This window comes from Bos indicus, chromosome 11, assembly GCF_029378745.1.
Source record: "Bos indicus isolate NIAB-ARS_2022 breed Sahiwal x Tharparkar chromosome 11, NIAB-ARS_B.indTharparkar_mat_pri_1.0, whole genome shotgun sequence".
Lineage (NCBI taxonomy): Eukaryota > Metazoa > Chordata > Mammalia > Artiodactyla > Bovidae > Bos > Bos indicus.
The window spans coordinates 29,139,346-29,160,633 of record NC_091770.1 but is presented as its reverse complement, the minus strand read 5'-3'; the positions used below and the strand labels follow the sequence as shown (position 1 = coordinate 29,160,633).

Below are 21,288 nucleotides of genomic sequence, written 5' to 3'. Positions count from 1 at the left end.
AAAGGTTCCGGTGGCCGGAGCTAGACAGGGAGAGACCCAGGCTCCTGGCCAATGCTGATCTGTTCTGAAATGTCAGGAATGCCCCTCTCCCTCAGCTCACCCCTCCAGGAAATGGGAAACAAGCTGGGGTCTCTCCCACCAGCCTGAATAATCCTGTCGCAGGTCTAAACTGATGATGCCAGGTAGAGCTGGGACTTTTCTGAACCCCGTGAGAGGCCAGTTTGAAAGATCTCTTTGTTCCAATCTCTCACATTGACCTTTCTGAGCAAAGCTGCCACTTTAAACAATATCCAATCAGGAGCCTCCAACAAACCCTGGCCCAGAATCAGGCTGCATGCAGACAAGCCAGGAGGCCATGGATTCCAACTCAAGCAAACCCTGGCTGGTCAGGAGCAGAGAGAAAGAGATGTGCGTGCAGTCATGGGTCAACGGAAACAACCTGTCTTAGAGTGGCCTGCAGGTGGGCTATGCAAGGAGGTGGCAAGCTCCCCAGGGCCCCTGGTCAACAGCAAGCAGTGGGGAGGATTTTGGAAAGCACTTTATCTCATTCAGTCTTTGCAACTTCTAATGAGGTTGGTGAGGGAAGCTTCATATTTCTGGGTACCAGCTCAATGCTTGGAACACAGGAGGCACTCAAGAAATTATTGTGGAATAAATCCATCCATTCTCCAAGGGGAAAATTAAAGCCCTGAAGACGCCTGCCTTTTCAGGCCATCACTCACGCAATGGAAAAGGTGGGCTCCCTGCAGGCACCAAGGGATTCAGATTTCACTCCCTTCTAGCTAACCAGACCCTCCAGAAAGACAACGGTGTTCTGACTTGGCACAGTTACACTTCCCTTTCCTGGCTATCTGACCTCCAGGACTCCCTCGACTAAGTCTTTTCAAAGGGCTCACGGCATACCAAGTACCTGGATATTGTCCGACTCAATGGACATGAGTTTGAGCAAGCTCCGGGAGCTGGTGATGGACAGGGAAGCCTGGAGCGCTGCAGTCCATGGGGTTGCAAAGAGTCGGACACAGCTGAGTGACAGAACTGAACTGGATACTGAACACCAACTACCTGTTCTCAACAGGCATCCAACTAGTACAGGGGGAATGAATTAAGAGACTGATGATAAATGAATAGCTCATTTATGGGCTTGCACGTAAGGAGCTCATGGTCTATAAATTTAGCCATGCTCCTGATTTATTCAAGAGCTTAGCAAAATATTTTGCATACAGTAGGGTGCTCAACAAATTTTCTTGAGGGAGAGAATGAGAAACAGGGAATGAGAAAATACATGGAATTACCACTGAATGGAACCTAAACAGGCTCTGGTATGCATGGCCCCGGCCAGAAGTCTCTGTTTCAGGGCTGGCACTGCTAATCGTGTATGAGATGTTTCTGGTCAAAGACCCAGAAATGCACAGCCAGGTCTCAACAGCTGGAGAACTGAACCAGAAGACAGGGTCAGGTGAAGTTCAAATGGTTATCAAGCTACTCCTTCCTGCCACAGAACCACATCATCATTTTCAAAAACTAAAGCTCTCCTCTTCACTCTCAACCCCAGAAAAAGACTGTGACACTTCCGTGCAGGGCCCTGAGGACATCCAAGCAAGGGGACTGTTCTAGCGAGGTCGGGGATGGGTGGTGGTAAGGACAATAAGTAAAGACTGTGCATTGAGAGAGGCTGGAAGGATGTGCCTTCTCTGATGGGCCTCCAAGTTCTCCCTTTGCCTAAAGAGGTCTCTTCCGTGACCACCAGGAGGCTCTCCTGGGTTTTGCCGTTGGGTGACTCTGCTCCCTGGATGCCCCCTTGAGCCATCCGTCTCCTGCCCTCCCCCAGCACTGCAGATACTGGGTGGCTGATGAGAATACTAAATTACTGCTGATTGGACACATCCTTCACTGGGTTATACTTAATAGCAGGCTGGGTTTTCTAAGGTACCTACACACACACACAGTAAAAGGGAGGGTGTTTTCATAAGGCTTCACAGCCTGCCAAGCCCTGCAACTCCCTTAGAAAACACACATTCCCTTCTCATTCCCTTCTCTATTGTTTGGTTTTGGTACAAAGAACATATATTGCTTTATTGATTTAAAAAAAAATAGAAAACTTTTTAAAAAGCACGCACAAAACATTCAGCCCACCTGGTTCGACCCACATAACCCAAGCTGGCTGCCAGACCTGAGCCAAGAATGGGCTCTGTACATCTAGGGAGACAGAAGGGAAAAAAAAAACACTCTAAGGAGAAATGGCCCCTTGCCCACTGTGGGGGAAGGAGACAAGTCAGCTCACATTCTTTTCTTGGGAGATGCTCAGAGACCCAGTTCTAGTGAGGTCAGGGTCATCAACAGTGTCCCTGGCATTGCACCACCCTCAGCTACCCGCTGCTGCTTCACTCCTGGAACTGCTTCATGCAAAGGAGAACCAAGCCTCCCCCACAGCCAAGACCTTGGGCTCACCAACCCCCAACTGAGAGATGCCTCCTCCTGGTAGTCGGCATCCGCAGAACTGCCTGGGGCGAGGCTCCAACCAGAGTCCACGGCTGCCCTCTGGTGGCAGCGAGGGGGAAGTGGAACCCAGGTACCCCAGGTCCCTGCCCTTGGGGAGGGGCCTTCTAACTCGGGACTTTCGGGCCAGCACTTTCAGTCCCAGGTCAATTAGGAACTTTGCCATCAGTCACAGAGCAAGGGGCAGGAGTCAGCTGGGGAAATTAACTGCTGGATCAATAGGGCAAGGCCCTTGGAAAAAATGAATGTCCCTCAGACACTGAATGAGTAAGCGGGCAGCATGAGGGAGGCCCAGGCCTCAGTGAAGCTCAGGGTTAAAGGAGAAGCACTGTCTGGAGGCCAAGCAAACACCACTCACACTGCACAGTGGAGAGCACCACACCCTTTAAGTTATTTCAGATCCTCAACTGGAGGAATCAATCCTCAATTCTCTACAGGTTGGGCCCTGGGAGCCAGCACTACTCGTGGTCATCTGGCCCTTGGGGCTGAGCACCCCGTTCTCAGCAGGGTCTCCTCTGATCCTCTGGAGCCTGGGTCCACACCATGCCCACATGGGAATGAGCTCCGGCTCTCAGATTCCAGCCCAGAGTCTGAGAAGCAGATACCACCACCTCCCCCTGTTCTTTAGGCCCTAACAAATGTCCTCTAACACCCAACAGTGCCGGAGCCCCAGGGACTCCACTCCGCCCAGCCTGTCAGAACACAGTGTCTCCCTAGAGTCCACCCTGTCCCAGGCGGCGCCCAGCTCCCTGCCTTCTTTTCCTCCAGCACAGGGCACTGTCCACCGTCCACACACGGCTCCTACAGCTCCCGCTCAGACGCGGGCTCTGTAAGGAGGGTCCTCATCCGGCCCAGGCGGCTGGGGGCGACACTCAGGGCTCTCAGCAGCAAGCTGGGAGATGAGCTGCTGGGCTCTCCTCAGGGCTTTTCCATCTTAGCCACCTTTCCCCAACTCTTCCCAAACACCCCAAGAGCCCAGACAATGGGAGTGAAATTTAACCACCAGGAAACGGCTCTGGAGCCCTTTAAAAGACTCTCCAGGGCTGCTCCAGAGACGGTGACGGGGGTGTCAGGTATCTGCATCCCAGTCTCCCCCCGACCCTGCCTCTTGCACCTTGAGCTAAGACAGTGGTTCTCAAGTGCGGTCAGGCTGTGGGGTGGGACAGACAGTTCAGCACCAGGTTTGGAGGCAACACCAACTGTTGGCCTTGTGACTTTGGGCAAGTTCCTTAAACTCTCCTTCAGGAAAATGGGGATATTACTAGTTCCAACTTTATAGGATTACATGTAAAGGCATCAGCATTCTGCCTGACATGCAGTAAGTATTCAACAAATATTGGCGACTATCAAGAAGAAAGGTGTAAAGACATTATTCAAAGCCCACCCAGGCACCCGGGACTACTTTATCTTTGTCACATTCCAGGGTCACCTCTGGGCTGGATGAGTTCATAGGAAACAGAGAGGGAAGGACCGAGCTGCTGCCAACATCCTGAGAACTGCTCCTCACACTCAGGCTTTCAAATGTTCGGGCTGTTCGCTGGGAAACAAATGATGATTCAATCTCTATTTGTCTATATGTGGGAGGCAGGGTGGAGCAGGGGTTGGGGGAGTTGGCATCCTGGCTTTAAGGACCAAAATTTGTGCTTCAGGAGATAGAGGACAAAGACAGGGGAACAAAGTGACAGCCACAGAAAACGAAGCAAAATGACGTGGGCTTTCCCGGAGGGGTGATGGTTGGTTAATGCCTCTGCCCACAAGGGGTGCGTGCACGCACACACACACACACAGACGCACACAGCCTGAGTGTGCGGAACAAAGACAGGGCAGGAAGCAGGCCTACTCTAGGGAGGAGCAGGCCTGGTTCCGGAAGAGGAGCCACTCTCTAAGAATGTGACTCAGGGTCCCAGAGAAGGAAGCGGAGCCCTGACTCAGCACAGCAAGGATCATCAGGACCCTGTCCTTCTCCCACACACCCCACAGGTGCCATGGCTGCCCTCTGACACCCCCGAAACCTTAAGTGGCGTGGGTTTCCAGGCCACTCAAATCTGAAGCTGGAACCCCAGGGAGTGATGTCAAGCAACTGACTCAAGTTCATTTGAGCCCTGGCCCCGGGGGTCACATGACCTCCTTCACAGAGCACATGGTCCAGCTTGGCACACAGCATGTGCTTGACAACTGCTGGCTCTCTCCTTCCCTCCTGGCTGTCCAAGATGCTCACCTTGACCTCGTCACACCAGCAGAAAAACCGGTATGGGGAAGGGAGCAGGCAGCCCTGAGGGGTGAAAGGAAGGGGAGCTCAATGGAGAGGGAGTTAACAGTGCTCTGAATTCCATACGCCAGTGTCTTTTCATTCCCACTCTCCTCTTGGACCCTCACACCCTGGGATGCAAGACAGAGACCCCCTGTTAGAGGTGAGGGTGGGGGCAGAGGAAGAGTGCACTCAGGGTCACTGAGTGCCTCCCCATTCCTCAGCCCTGCTCTGATGACCACCGACTCTTCAAACCAGAAGCTGAGACCACACACACCAAGCAGGGGCATACTCGCAGGAACATGTGGCAGGCTGTGAGCACCTCAGGGGGTGGCCATGGGGTCTTAACCTGGTATCTGCTGTGGGCAGTGTAGCCTGGTGGTTAATGGTGTGAGGCAAGACCAGCATACACAGTCCTAGCTCTGCTCCGGACAAGTCACTTGTGTTCTCTGTGCCTCAGTTTCCCATCTGTCAAGTGGGGATGTGAATGACAGTACTTACCTCAGAGGAGTGCTGGAAAGACAAAGTACACAAGCAAGCAATGCACAAATTCAGCACTTAACGCGTGGCATGTATTAGCAAAAGGAGTATTCCTTATGAATGAATGAAGGGCACAGAACGCTAAAATCTGAACCACCTGGGGAACTCACTGGCAGTCCAGTGGTTAGGGCTTGGCGCTTTCACTGCTGCGGCCCAGGTACCATCCCTGGTCGGGAAATTAAGCTCCCACAAGCCATGCAATGCCATCAAAAAGAACTGTCCCCTCCCCCCAAAATCTACTCCTCTGCTCCACAGGGCTCCCCTACAGAAAAAGAGCACCTCTTCTCCTGCGAGAGGCCCTGACAGGAAGGAGTTCTTAAGCAGAGAGCAGGTGTCAGCAAACTCTTTTCTGTAAAGGGCCAGGGAATAAATATTTTAGGACTAGCCATCCAGTCTCAAGCCCAACTACTCAGTTCTGTGGGTGAGACAATATGCAAATAATGGGTGTTGCTATGTGCCAATAAAACTTTATTTGCAAAATCAGGGTGACAACAGTCTCCTGCTAAAGGGAACCAGCCAGGTGGCAGCTGCCTGAGCAGTAAAAACAGGAACCAGCCTGCCAGGTCACCATCTCACTGAAACTGAGGTTCAGTAATCAAATAAGAACAAAATAGCAGATGGTGGATGGAGCTAGAGGAGACAGGGTGCCACCCAATGGCCCCACCTGCCTGGCCTGGTTGGTGTGAGGCACCCAGGGGCACCCAGGCCAGTACCACCCTTGGGAAGAAAACTGCCTCGGCTCTCTGGGCCTCCTGATCCTTGCATCCCAAATGGGGACACCACCACCTCCCTGGCCTAGCACTTGAGAGTTTTTTCTTTGTAAGTGTAAATTTAAAGCTTGAGGCAGCTGCCCATCTAGCTGTGGAGTGCTTCTAAAAAATAATACAAATAAATGATAATGACTTTCTAAGCAGCTGTGACAAATAGGGTGCTGGGCTGGGTGTTCGCGTATGAGGGAAGAGCAAGGAGGGAGCCTGTGTCCCTGGCCGGGACCGTTTCCCTTTTCTTACCATTTGGAGGACAGGACTTGTGGGGCAACCCACTGCCTCTATCAGGAGGGCAGGATAGGGGGAAAGGAAGGGGCACAGGTCTCCTCCAGGCTGGGGTCCAGCTGGGGCAGGACCACCTGTCCCCAGGCCCGGGCCCACCTCCGGCCATCTCAGCCACCTCTGCCTCCGGGGAGTGGCCTCGCCACGGCCTGCTCCGCATTCTGGGCAAGGACTCTGCTTCCTTCTCTTCCAGGTATTAAGCGCTGAAGCTCAGAGCTTCCAACACCCCAAATGGGATGTGGCTCTGATGGGACTGGAATGCCTGCTGGATGGAAAAGCTACCTGGGCCAGAAACCATGCCTCCAGCCGGCTGATCCCCCTCAGAGTTCCATCCCAAACAAGGGCTCCATGTCAAACCAAGCTGAAAACTTTACACGCCTTTGGCTCCTCCTGAAAATTTACCAGCTGCATTCAAGCTCCTTGGAGTTCCTACAGGATTTGGGAAGTCTTTAACTCACTGTTTCCCAGGTGTATTTGCCTTGGAGTGTCCCAAGTTCCCCATCTAGAATCCTCAGCCCCATCCTATCTTCTGCCCCACCCAGATTCCTCCTGTCCCTGGGAATCTCCCTTCCCTCAAAGCCCAGCTCAAGGATGACCGTCCCAGCCACGTAGCCCACCAAGTTCTAAGCCCACCTGCAGGGTGGGCCTGGTCATCTTCCCCTGACCCCACAGGGAGCAACTTCATAGGGAAAAGCGATGAGCAAGGGCAGAAAAGAGGCTTGCAACCAAGCCCTGAGTGGAAAACGCAGGCCAGAAAGCAGCGTCCTATGAATTATGATACTGTTTTGTTGCTGTTTAAAAAAAAAGAAAAAAATACACCTGTATATCTATACATAGGAAAATGTGAAAAGACATATATCAAATATTAATAGTGATTATCTGGAGTATGGGAGCTGGAAAATTTTCTTCTGTACAGAGTCAGACTGTAAATATCTTAGGCTTGGAGTCATGTAACTCTGTAGTTGCTCTAACGCAGCCATAGATCTAAAAGCTATCTAAACCAATGGGAGAGCTGTGTTTTAAAAACAACCTTACAAAAGCAGGTGACTGGTCAAAAGGTCATAATTTGCCAGTTTCTGATATGAAGATTGAATATGTGGTTTTTAATTTGTCTATTTTGTATTTTTCAGTATTTTTCAAATTTTCCACCATAAACATATTACTTATATAAACTAGGAAGGAAGGAGTGATCAATAAATTGTTCGTTTTGGGGAAGGGAGAGATAAAAATTAGGTATTTGGGATTAAAATACACATACTACTATATAAAAAATAGATAACCAATAAGGACCTACTGTATAGCACAGGAAACTATAATCAATATTTTGTATTAACCTGTAAAGGAAAAGAATATAGACAAATACATGTACATATATGTACAACTGAAGCACTTGGCTGTATACCTGAAGCTAACACAACTCTGTAAATCAACTATATTTCAATAAAACTTTTCTTAAAAAAGCTTGCACTGCGCTGTGAGAGCTTACAGAGCAGCCTCTCCCACACATCTTGGTGGCACAGGAATGGAAACCCCTACGAGGTCCAAGCTGGCCATCTCTGTAGCTCAAGCAGGACTTCCCTGTAGCTCAAATGGTAAAGAACCTGCCTGCAAGGCAGGAGACCAGGGTTTGAGCCCTGGGTTGGGAAGTTCCTCTGGAGAATGGAATGGCAATCCACTCCAGTATTCTTGCCTGGAGAATACCAGGGACAGAGGAGCCTGGCGGGCTACAGCTCATGGGGTCGCAGAGTCGGACACGACTGAGCGACTAACACACACGTGAGGTCTAAGCTGGCCATCTCTAGTGAAATGACCAATGCGCATACCTTTTAATCCAGAAAGTCCCTCTGTTAGAATTTACCCTGTAGGTTCCCACTGAAATAATGCACCGGTGTGGTTCTGTTCTGGACTCTGGAATATGCTGAAAAGAGCCCAAGTCTGGAAGTGACCTATTTGTTCCTCAGTCGGGAACTGAGTAAACCAGTTCCCAGTAAACTGAGGACATCTGAAGTAGGACATATGAACTACAGGGCACTGCAAATACTATGCAGCAATGTGAAGAAAAGGCAGCTCTGATGTGGAACAATCTCCAAGAGATACATTTTAAATGCAAAAAGGCAAATGGGAGAATATGTATTTTAAAAAGGAAGAAAATACTACATGCATATAATCACTTAGGAACGCTGCTAACTATCTTGGAATGACACAAGAGCCTAGGAACACTGCCTACAGAGGAACCAGGAGGCAGGGGGTGGAGATGGAAGGAAAACTTATTGTCTCCTGTACCTTTTTAATTTGGTTTCCTGTGTAAGAGTCTTCTACTCCAAAAATGTTAAAAGAATGAATAGAGTGGAATTTAACAAAATGAATCACACCAAAAATGACCCAGGGGCTTCAGAGGACTCGAGCCAGTCAGAGCAAAGAAAGCTGATCCCGACCCTGTTTCCTCACCTGTGGGGAGGAGGGAACCTGTGTGGCAGGCCCACCTCCGCCTGGGAGGCCTGAGAAAGGCGAGGTGTTCGCCCAGCCTGCACAGTGACCACCTCCATCGAGCACACGAGTCCCCACTCCCCCAGTCCCCCTGCTTGCCTGGACGTCCTCACAGCCCCTCCAGTGTCTGCAGAAGGCGGTAATGATGCTAAGGGACTCGGGGCACAGGAAGCCCAGGCCCCTGCCTGCCAGTCTCCGGCCTGGTGGAGGCCTTGAGCCCTGTAGAACCGCCAAAGACCCAACACTGCCAGCAACACACCCTCCCAGGTTGGGTTGCCTCTTCTTCCATCTCCACCACCACCCAATGCACCCCGTGAAACACCACGCTGGGCCTGGCACCTACACCCCAGCCCCAACCCCAGCAGGTGGGAACATCCACCAGGTCTTCACAAGGAGGGCGCGCTTCTTAACCCCAAGGAGCAAAAGACTAAGAAAGGGGTTCTCGGCCCATGTTTGTGCATCCCAGGGCTCTCCAGTCAACACACAGGAGAACGAGCTTCTTGCCACCTCATATGCAGGCAGTTGCACCCCCAAAACAATGCCAAGCCTTTACTTTCACATCTCCCCTGGCATCTCACAGCCCCCTGAAAGATGGAACAAGCAGGAATTGCCTTTTCCATTATATTTTGGAGAGAATGAGGCTCAGAGAAGCGAAATGACCAGCTGACACTTCAGGCGACAGCAACCACCACCAGACCGCCTGGCTCACTGCCCTTCACTCTTCCCATACCCCGTCAGGCTCCCGGAACCTCCGCTTCTAAAGACAACCATCCTGCAACACGTGCAGGCTTCACTGCTTCAGCAGCTTCCTGAAGCCCAGCCCCGGTCCCAAGCTCCTGGGCACGCTCATCTGACAAGACAGGAACAAGCCAACCCCCCGTTGTCCTCTCCAGGGAGTCCACACACACATCCCCAAGAGACAAGGGGGACCTGATTCAGCGAGACCACTGTGAGCAGCTTCCAGGATGGGAAGAAATGACCAGATCCTGCTCGTCTGCCGGCGACCTACCCCTTCTTCAAGTTCGTCACATAAGCGCTCTGGAGGGCGGCTTCCAGGAAGTAGGTGAGCTCGTAGTCGACTGGGTGCGAGCCTTTCAGGTGCCGGGATGTGGTGTTACTTGTGACCTAGCAAGGGGGACACAGAGACAGCTGCTGTCTGCAGGTTCCAAGGCTGAGGGGCTGGGGCCAGGCTCAGCCCAGGCGGTGGCAGCGGCTCCAGCACTTCCCAAGCCCCCAGGCACCTCAGGGACACATAGCTCAGTATTCAGACCAAATGCAACCTGACCTGCTTCCATTTAAAGTAAGTCTACAATATAATACTTTCCAGCAATATTAACTATTCACATGAAATGTTACAGGAGTATCTAAGGGAACACAGAGACTAGCAATGGTTACGGAAGAACCTCAGCATCTTCTATGCTTTAAACTGAGTGGATAGTTTCCTACCCACTAAGTATTATATTGTATGATTTGAAGACAGACTACATGTCATTTTTATTATACTCTGTCAATCTATAATATATTAGACCAATGCTTTATCTAAAATGCTTTGATTTTGTGTATCTTGACAAATTTTACTACCGTATGTAATAAACGTGTATTTTTGTACTTGGAGAAACTTGCTAAATTTTAAAGTTGTTTGGTTTTAAAGGCATTGATAAGGGATATGTATGAAGTCCATGCTGTCTTTCAAATAAAACACTACCCTTCAGAAAAAATAAATAAATAAAATAAGTCTAAACCATTCTCTGCATGCAAATACCAGATGCCCATAACAGCCTTTCAATGCTGGTTTTATTTGCACTTCAGAGGAAACTGAGGCTCAGAAAGTGCCTGAGAACACAAAGCTGGCTTGAGCCATGATCTCAGACTCAAGTCTGGCCAGCTACACATTCCGGGCTCTGTATTTATTGGTACATTCATTCAACAAGCACTCAAGTGCCTACCAAACGCCAGGCACTGCACTGGCCCTGTCACATACCTCAGAACAGCTGGATGGCTGACCCCGGGTCTCTGGGGAAGCTGAGGAACAACTATATTATTAACTGAGCTGTCACTTAAGCTCAGCTCTGGGAGGGCCTGCCTTCACTATGCCACCTCCCTCTCTGATCCAAGGGGAAAAAAATTAACGAGCCATCCGCCTTATTTTTAAAAAACTGACGTAGGTTTAAGAAGGATTCTTAGTTCCTCAGAGGTTGGGGCTGGGTCTTAGAAGGCACACCCAGTCTTGCCAAGAATGCACAGGGTTCCACGGCCTGCCCTCCCTGGACCCACATAACCAGTTATCGAGGCCCATCTGTGAGCCCAGAGTCCCCGGGGTGCTGATTCCAGCCCTGAAGACCATTACAGCTCATCGCCTGCATCATCCCCTTTAATGAGTCCAAAGGCCAGGCTTCTACTGAATGGGTGACTTTCTCTTTTTCCTGAATGCTTCCTTCAAACCATATATAATTCAAATGTGAAGAGCTTCTAAAACACTGCATGTGACCTTGGCAGAGGTCAACTCAAGTCTCCACGTGGACCTGTGCCAGGAAATACACTCGAGTCCTGTTTCTGCAGCTTTAAGAATGGGCCTCTTTCCCACCAGGGGAGCCAGTAAGGGACTCCCAGGGCACCTGAGAGTTGAGAAGATTGTCTACAAGGACTGGCCTGACTGCGCCCTTCCAAGGGGAATGGGTGGTGGTGATCAGTCACTAAGTCATGTTCAACTCTTTGAGACCCCATGGACTGTAGCCCGCCAGGCTCCTCTGTCTATGGGGGTATTTCCCAGGCAAGAATACTGGAGTGGGTTGTCATTTCCTTCTCCAGGGGATCCTCCTGACCCAGGATTGAATCTGTGTCTCCTGCAGTGGCAGATGGATTCTTTACCACTGAGCCACCCGGGAAAGCCCTCCAAGGGGAGAGGAGTGGGCAAACAGACTAACCTAAGAATCATCTATTAAACAGGGATGCATATAATACCTACTTCATAGAGCTGTTGTGAGGGCTGTCTCAAACAGGGCTGTCAAACTTGGTCATACGAGCTGAGCTCATCAAGGAGTTTGCCGGCTCCCCACAGACAGTGTGGACTCTTCTATTTAGTAAAACTGTTTTCTGGCAGTAAAGAGTCTCATGCTAACAGGATCAGGGTACTATAAGGAGTTTCCAGAGCATCTTAAGGATGGGTGCAGGGCCCTCTTTTCTAATTTGCACAAGCATAACCTATGGGGTTAGTTGGCGAGACTGGAGGGCTGGGTGGTGCACAGATACACATGCTCAGCAGACGGCAGTGATGACGACGGGGTTGTCATTTCCAGCTTACCTTCTCCAGTTCCTGCAGGAACACCTGAGCGATCCAGGAGGCTCTCTCAAAACAGGTGATCACTTCCTCCTCCCTCTCGGTCAGGCGGGGGCGGGAAGCAATGGAGTTGGGCAGGCGTTCCAGGGAGAGGCCTGCAGGAGGAGGGGCGCACTTCGGACCTGCCCTGCTTGCAGGTGGGGGCACCCAACTCCAGCCCCCTCTCAGGCGCCCAGGGTGGTCTCATCTGAGACTCTGGAGCAGCCAGTGGGAGGCAGAGGTCCAGGGAAGCGGGGGAGGGCCTAAAGCAAGAATGGCATTAGCAGCGGCTGGCATCAAGCAGTGGGCAGACAGCAGGCACCCGTGCCCCATGTGGGGAACCACACTGGTGGTACCCGTATGCCCAACTCCTGCCTGGCCTTCCAGGCAGCACTCCACGAAGCAATCCTGACCCCTCCCCAGGCACTCACCACATCTACATCCTGGAGCGGTTATTTACATCCAACTCTTCTCTCCCCCAGTAGTTCAACTTGAGCAAATGAGTCTCTTTGGACTGTCACACTGCCACAGTCCTTGCACATGACAGATGCTTGATTACACAGCACTTACACACAGACCTCTTGAGGAACCAACCAATCTCTACCCTGCCTTCGTTACACACTCAGGTCCTATGTGCCTGCAGGGGAATCTGTTTTTGTGTCCCTGGCATTCACTTCCCATTCTTTCAGCAGCAGCACCTCACTTTCCCTTTGAGTGTCCATCCCGCAGCCTCAGCCCCTATCTCACCTCCAGGGCAGGCATGTGATCCAGGCTGACTTATCATCAAGCCCACAGTGATTGGCTAGGGTGTGCACTTGGCCAGGTGGGGCCAAGAGGACCCGATCCCAGAATTCTCACCCCTTCCACTGGGCTTGTTAAGCTGCTAAGAGGTCAGACTGGAATTGTTAGGGAAAGCTGACCTTAAAACGAAGCTACATAATGTGAATGTCATTAATGTGATGCTACACTTGAAAACGGTTAAGATGGTGTATTTTATACATATGTGTCTTCTTACCAAAATTTAAATATAAGAAAACGTAACTCTAAAGTCAAAACAAAAACAAAAATCCCAGAATTATAAGAAAGCAGGAAGAGAAAGCTGTGAAGGAAAACAACTATATTTATATCTGTTGTTGTTTTAAGACAGGAAAAAGATTGACTAAACGCTTAGTCATTAAAAAAAAAAAATGAAGTCTACACAGAGCAGAGATGAGACATGATGGTAAAGGGCAGATTCCTAAAGAGTTTGAACCTGAAGAACTACACCCTGAAACCTTCCAATGTATGCACCAATAAATCACTTCCCCGACTTCTCCCTCAAGGCAGGGGAGGGGTCAAAGTCTGCTTAAATTGTCCTCCTGACATGTGCAACTCACAGTCCTGACTGGAGAGTGCTGTCCTAGATGGTGGTTCTCAGGGGGCAGAACTCAGATCTTTCTCATCTTTGTGCCCACACAGTATGTGACATGTAGTGGTGTTCAAGATGAACTGACGGAAGGAAGGGATAAGAAGAGAATCCTCATCTCTGCCTTTGGCCCTAACATCCAACTGATGACCATTTTAACATTTCAAACCTCTTCTCCCCTTCCCCTCTCTTATTTCCTTATCTCGGGCTTTATCTCTTGAGTAGATAAAGAGATAAATTGCCTTCCTGTCACAGTTCTGCCTCCAGGCTCTCATCCATCCTGCTCTTGGCTCCCAGGGTGATCCTTCCAAAACTCTTCTGCTTACAACCCCTCCAAGGGTCCCTGCTGCTATAGTATAAAATCCAAACTCCTGACTCTCTGTACCACACCCTCCAAGGTTCATCCCTGTCAACTCCCCAGCCTTGTCTCTCACCACACATTATAGATTAAATGTTTGTATCCCCTTGAAAGTTACATGTTGAAAACCTAAAGCCCAAGGTGATGATATGAGGAGGCTGGCCTTGGGGAAGTGATTAAATCCTGAGGCTGGAGCCCTCGTGATAGGGATTAGTGTCTGTAGAGACCCCAGAGAGCTCCCTCATCTGTTCCATCATGTGAGCACACAGCAAGATGTTGGCAGCCTGCAATCTAGTTCAGCAGTAAAGAACCCACCTGCCAATGCAGGAGACACAGGTTTGATGCCCGGGTCACAAAGATCCCCTGGTGAAGAGAATGGCAACCTACCCCAGTGATCTTGCCTGGAGAATCCCATGGACAGAGGAGCTTGGCAGGCTACAATCAGGGGTCTCAAAGAGCCAGACACAACTTAGCAACTAAAAACAATAACAAACAATCTGGAAGAGGGGCCTCACCAGAACCTGATCTTGATTTCAGACTTCCAGCCTCTAGGACTATGAGAAACAAGTGTCTGTGGGGTATAAGCCAGCCAGTCTGTGGTGCTTTGTTCTAAGCCTGAGCTGACTACGGCTCAGACTGCTCCTCTTGCCTGGAATGTAAGGACCCCCCAAAGTCCACCCAAAATTACAGCTCACCTTCTGCCCCACTGAGTGCCACCTCCTCTGTGGAGCCCCTCCTGATACACCCTGGCATAACCAAGCATCTCTCCTGGTCTACACTTTACATATTTCAGCCCCACTATTTTTATACTTATTTATTTGTGCACATGTTTGCTCAGCCAGACTGTAGGCTCCTTAAAGGCACAGACCTCATCACGCTCCCCTTTCTACAACCTGGCGCACAGTAGGCACGATGCAAGCACTGGCTGGCTGAACAAACGACAAGCCCGATCAAGTCTGACAAAGTAGAGTACTCTACAAACAGAAGGTAAGGAATCACTGCTTTTCTTGGCGAGATGTCAACCCATATGGATTCAGTGACCTTGCCCTCTGCCAGGATGGGGTGTGAACTGGTTCAAAGGTTAGGGTGCCTCAGTCTGGGAAACGTTGGGCACAGGCTGTGAAGGCCCTTGCTCAACACAAAGATTCAGTTACCCAGGTCACCAAGTGTCAACATGCCTCTTGCCAAATGACTCATGACCAGGAGAGGACTGAAGGGGGAGGAGGAACAGAGGGTGAGCTGGAGGAGACGCAACAAGAAGGCGGAAGAAGGCAGGTCCCCTGCATCACTGCTAGTGCTGGCCCAGCCTCTCCTCTTGAGACCATGGCCAATGCCCCCGAAAGATGGCGGGACACAGAAATGTTCAGGGCCTGGCCTGGAAGCCAAGCGCAGATGGCTGGAGGGCACAGCCAACTCCAGAAGACACAGAGAGGGTCTGCTTTCACTCATCCTGTGCCCGCCCTCCCCAGCCCGGGCCAGAGATATGCCACTGGTTGGGTTCCCTACTGCCCTACCTCTGGGCCCAGAACTGGGATGGGTGATGCCAGCTGCCTGGCAGGTTCAGGCTGCCAGTTCCAAGACCCTGCTGGGCTGGCCGCAACAAAGCATCTGTCTGTGGGGCTGCCACCTTCCCCAAGCTTCATCCGTTCCTTCAGCTCCTAGCAGGGGCCTCTCCGCTAGGAGAGAATTCTAAACCCATCCTCCTTAGAAGCTCACAGCGAAACCACCTCTTCCCTGAAGGCTTCGGAAGTCTCTCGACTCCAAAACCAGCAGAACGTTTTAGCTGCGTCTCCTCTGCGTGTGCCCTTCCTCTCTGCCCATTTCTGGTTGATCTTTGGACCCAGCGAAAGCAAGACCTGGTGTTCAGTGAGTGGAAGGATGCATAGAGGAATGTGCACGTTCACTCAGGCAGAGTGCAGAGCCTGGTGAAGTTTCTTCCTCTCTAAAAAACAGTTCATGCTGAATTTATAAACAAACCGTAGCATTTTTATACAATGGAATACTACTCAGAAATAAACAACACAGATGAATCTCTCAGAACTTATAATTGTGCAGAAGAAGTCTGATATCAAAAAGTACAGGCTGTATGATTTCAGTTATATGTCATTCTAAACAAGAGCAAAATTATTACCTGTATTAATAGAAACTAAGCAGTCATTGCCTGGGGTGGGGTTGGGGAAGGGATCAATAGGTAAAGGACCTGAGGGAATTTTCTGGGGTGATAGAAATGTTCTTTGTCTTTACTGGGCTGTTGGTTACATGGGTATCTACATTTGCCAAATTCATCAAATTACACACTCAAGACCTAGGAACTGTATAAAAATATATCTAAAAACAATAAAAATATTCCTCTTTTAAAGGAAGCAATTATGACTAGGGAACTAATGAAGATCAAATTAGAGGGGATATAGTCATTGATGTGGTGGTGTATGAAATAATTTCCAACATACAGAAGACCAAAAAGCTTCCTGGAACTAGCAATGGCTCCTCCTAGTGAGAGTCACAGTCCAATCACTGAGTTCTATCCGTAAAAAAAGGCTTCTTTGTCTTATATTTGCTCTTTGATTCATATGAAAGTCCATTTTCCTGTCTATGAATATCTAATGGGAAATATACCAGGGACTCCAGGCCTCGAGTTTCTTCACCCTCTGCCCTGTGTGTGAGACCATACGAGGTCCAAGGCGGAGACAGGCTGCTCCTGAGCCTGCCCCCAAAGGATCCCAGTGGATCCCAGCCCTGTCAAGTGTCAAGAAGCCAGGGGCTACCAGCAAGCATTGGGTACCACCTCCTGAATTTCCACTAGCAGAGGGGTCTTTCTGTGAAAACACCCTGTCCTATGAGAGAGGGGAGTTCCTCTTTCAAGAACTCTTGCTTTTTCAAGAACTCCAAACTTTCCGTTTGAAGGCAAACTGACCCTGGCACAGCCCTGGGCTCAACACACAGACTGGCCCTGGCCTCATCAGTCTGAGTGACTCATCCCATCCTGGACAGCAGTTCTTCCAAGAAGCCCCGCCCTTGGAGCCTGGGGTTCTGGACGTGGAGATGGAGAACGCGATGCTCCCTCTATAGTGGAACTTTCCAGATATGTGGAGCCCTCCCTCCTGCCTACCCAGCTGGTCAAAGAGTACAGGGCACGCAAGAAGGGTACACCCTATGGAGGTGGAGGATGGGAGAGAGGAAGACATGCAAGTGACTGCTTAAGCCCTAAGAGAGGAAGCCGCAAGGCAAGGTTGGGAAGAACCCTTATAAATCACACTCAAAAGCGGACAACTGTGGGAATACAAAATGGTACAGCTTGGTCATTCCCCAAAAGATTAAAAACAGAATTACCATATGATCCAGCAACTTTACTTCTGGGTATACACACAAAAGAATTGAAAAAAAAGGTCTAGAAGAGATATGTGTGCACGTATGATCATAGCAACAGTATTCACAATAGCAAAAAGACAGAGGCAACCCAAGTGTCTATTGATGGATAGATAAAGAAAATGTAAGATATATATACAGTGGGATATTATTCAGCCTTAAAAAAAGGAAATCCTGCCATATGCAACAACACAGATGAACCTTAAGGATATCATGCTAAGTGAAATAAGCCAGTCATAGAAGACAAAGTCTGTATGATTCCACTTCTATGAGGGACCTAGAGTAGTCAAATCAGAGACGGAAAGTAGAATGGGGACTGCAAGGGGCTGGGGGAGGGAAACGGAAAACTGTTTACTGGACACAGAGTTTCAATTTTGCAAGATAAAGTGTTCTGGGGATTGGTTGCACAACATCATGAATGTACTTAACACTACTGAACTGTACACTTAAAAATGGTTCAGATAATAAATTTTATGTGTATTTTACTGCAGCTGAAAGATTTTTAATGGTTAAGATGCTAAATTTTATATTTTACCAATTGAAAAAATTTAAGAAAAGAAGAGCAGACAATTTGACTTGTATCAAAGTCTCTGAAAAGTGCATATACTTTGACTTCACTCTACTTCTAGAAATTTATCCTTAAAAAAATAATGTATGCAAAAAAATTAAAAATTTAGTTTTAAATATATCCAGTACAGCACTGTTATAATGGCAAAAAAAAAAAAAGAGAGAGAGAGAGGCTTAACCTACAGGTTCAATAACAGGAGATAAGTTTGCTAAACTGCAATAGATTCTTGCAATGAAATGCTATGATGCTACTTTAATGTACACACATACTAGAAACTAGTTCATAAAATATTAACTTCAAAAAACAAGTTAAAAAATACATGAATGTATGAACTTATTTCTCTTTAAAACATATAAACCTACAGGAAAAAAAGACTGGAAGAATATACCCCAAAATATTTGCAGAGATGTAAGTCTCAGTTTCCCCAAACACAAAATAAGATCGCTAACAGTGTCCACCTCATAGGTTGGCTGTGAACATTAAATTTGATGATATACTGAAAAACAGAGCTTGTGCTCTCAGAAAACATTTCAAGTAATGCTCAAAATCATCTCTTAGGTAGGGGTTTAGCCCTTCCCAAGAATGACAAATGGGAAATCTAACTCAGGGAGAAGAGATTCCCTCCAACACCTCCACTCTAAGTGCCAGCCAGACCCAGGTCTTCCGGCTTCAACACCATCTGTCCTCTCAGCCCAGATTCCACACGTCTTTCCTTACTTACCCTCGATGACCCACCAGGGGTTCCCAAATCTCAGGCTTCTGGCCACCCATGGGGGCCTGCCTTTCACATGTGTATCTAATGGCTGAATGACAGCTGTCTACCCTGGCACAGCTGGGCCATAGTGTCTGTGCTGGTTTCTCAAATGCACCCCTCAGTGTCCTGTCCAATTTCACACCCTCACCAACTACTCTCAGGGGTGGCCTCCAACGATGGAGGAACGGGCCACGAGGAGACGATGCAGGGAGACCACACCGACTCCTTCACTTCCAGCTCCACGGTCTCCCTTCTGTGAGTCCGCCCACCTTCCTGTCCTGTTCTGTATCTCTCCACCCAGGCAGGACCTCGGTAAAGGCTTGGTGAGCACACAATGAACACACCAGCCCCTTGCAAGACGCCCAGACTGCTCATTCCTCTCCATCTGCAGGCCAGCCTCTCACTCCAGGGCTCACAGTCTGGGGCCAGGGCTGACCTGCTTTCCCACAAGGCAGATGGCCCACGCCCCTTTGAGAAGGAAGCCAAAATAAACAGCTAATTCCTGCCATACCAGGACTAAAAAAACCCCCCAAACCAAATATCCCACCATATCCTGCCCTAGGAGCTGCCTGGTGTTCTTTCATTTTTTTCAGTTTTACTAAACCCATAAAATTGTATTCTTGCCTGGAAAAAAATCCCATGGTTTGAGAAGCCTAGCAGGCTACAGTCTTTGGAACCCTACTGAGTGATTGAGCATGCACGCATAAATGGTTAATTTTTTTAAAAAGGACACGTGTGCATAAGCTTGAGCTTACACACACACACACACACACACACACACAAATAAAGCCATAAAGTCCCAGGAGACAGTAGAAAAGCTGGCGGTTTCACAGACTGAATGAACAGAAAAAAAATCTTGAGGGGTGAGGAAAAGATAATTTCTCACAGCTACTTAATGTTTCTTACATTTTTACTTTTAAATTTTCACAGCACTTTCACAATTTAGCATCATACTGCAGTATTCTGGGTGAACCAGGGCCATCTCCCTCCACGGCCAGGCCATCCTTTCATTGGTCGGCCAGCAGATATACCTCCCAGGGTAGCCTCCCTGGTGCTGGGCTGCAGGCAAGAGGCAAAGGGACTGGCTTGGCTAAAGCACAAGGCACCTCTGGCTTTCAAGGGGCCCACAAGCCCCAAACTAGGTAGCAATGACTACGTCTGTAGGGCTCAGGGCAGGACACACGGCCGCAGAAATGGGGGGTCATTACCACACTGAGCAAGGGCCAGAGAACAGGAAGCAACACAGGTTGGAAGAGAGAAGGGAGCTCTTTGCCAAAGAACTGCTGAGAGGTGGACAGCGGCACTGGGGCTTTCGGGGCTGAACTGGGTAAGGCTCAAGATGTCAGAAGAACAGGCCTTGAAGCATCATGCATGTCCGTGAGAACTGGGGATACCCTTAGAACTCAGATCAACAGAAAAGACGACAGTTTGTTATGTGGATCCACAATGGCCTTGCCTAGACTACTCCAGATGGACCCAGACAGCGTGCTGGCCAACAGATGAGCCCAATTTTACGGGAAACAGGCTGTGCCACACCTCATGGTATGGCCACCTAGGGCCAAAGTTCTGGAACACCAGCAAAAGGGATACCACAAGCCTTCCTGCCGGCTCTTGATGGCCCCTTATTTCCCAGTCCCTCCAGCATACCCTCTTAGTTCCAGAAAGGTATAACTATACCCTCCTCCAAATACATCACTTCCATTTCCCCAGGGCCTCCCTCTGGATTTTTCCTTTACCTGGAAGGCACCTCTTCCATCCATCTGCAGCTGATCCATCCTAAAGTTCAGCCTCACCTGCCAGCTCACCTGGGAAGGCCCCACAACTTGCTAGGTCTCACTCACTTCCCTCTCTGGAACAGAGTGGATCAAACAAGTTCTCCCTGGACATCAGTGATTCTCCTACTTGGAGATGGGCAGCTGAGGAGCTGTAGCCCCCAAGAGGATTCAAAGACTGACCCTCCCACCCCCGCCAAGATGTTAAGGCAGAGCAGCCCACAGAACTGGGGGCAGCCATGTGGCCAGGACACCATGGCCAGGCAGCAAGTCTGGCATCCTGCCCAGCAGGCCATGGGAGTAAGCTACAGACCAGCCACCACTGGGTGTTCCCATTTCCTGCTTTTCCCAAATGGTGGACTTCACGGACACTACAGCCTGCTGATGCACAGGCGGGGCCGGAAAGAGTGGCACTAGGTGGCTTATGACTCATCAGCGCTGGGATGGCCACTGCAAGCTGCGGGCCTCCTCCAGAGCAGCTGCTTCTCCCCGGGCACAGCACACCAGCAGTGGGCTTTGCTCACCTACCTGCCACTCCTCTGAGAGGAGGGACCCGAGTTGTCCATCATGGCACCCCCACCAGGCACTTGCTGGATCAACTGCTGGCAAATTTTACTCTCTCCAGTGGGAGCTGGGCCAGGGGTACAATGACAAGACACCAGACCCCTGGCAGGAGAAGCAAACTGACCTCTAACTGGGGAGACTGGGCCAAGGTCCAAATGAGCTTGACAGAGGGAGAGAATGCTGTATTCTGCAGCTACAATCAGGGGGATCTCCTGGTGGAGGAGGCACCTGAACTGTGTCTGGAAGGAAGTGTTGGCGCTACCTACACGTAGAGGAACAAAAATGGGGTTGGTTGGCGAGGACAGTGGCCCAAGAAAAGGTGAAGGGACAGAACTTTCTAGATCATGTTGAGCACCAGGAGTGAC

The 21,288-nt window shown here is 49.6% G+C and overlaps 1 protein-coding gene across 2 annotated transcripts in view; it reads right to left on the bottom strand.

Annotated features, from left to right (window-relative positions):
* Positions 1-21,288, bottom strand: part of TTC7A (tetratricopeptide repeat domain 7A) — a 122,848-nt gene that overhangs the window by 78,363 nt on the left and 23,197 nt on the right. For both annotated transcript variants that reach the window (XM_019970104.2, XM_019970106.2), the window contains 2 exons: positions 12,122-12,252; positions 9,830-9,945 (listed from right to left, as the gene is read on the bottom strand). In XM_019970104.2, coding sequence (XP_019825663.2) covers positions 9,830-9,945; positions 12,122-12,252 — 247 coding nt within the window. The remainder of the gene's footprint in view (positions 1-9,829; positions 9,946-12,121; positions 12,253-21,288) is intronic.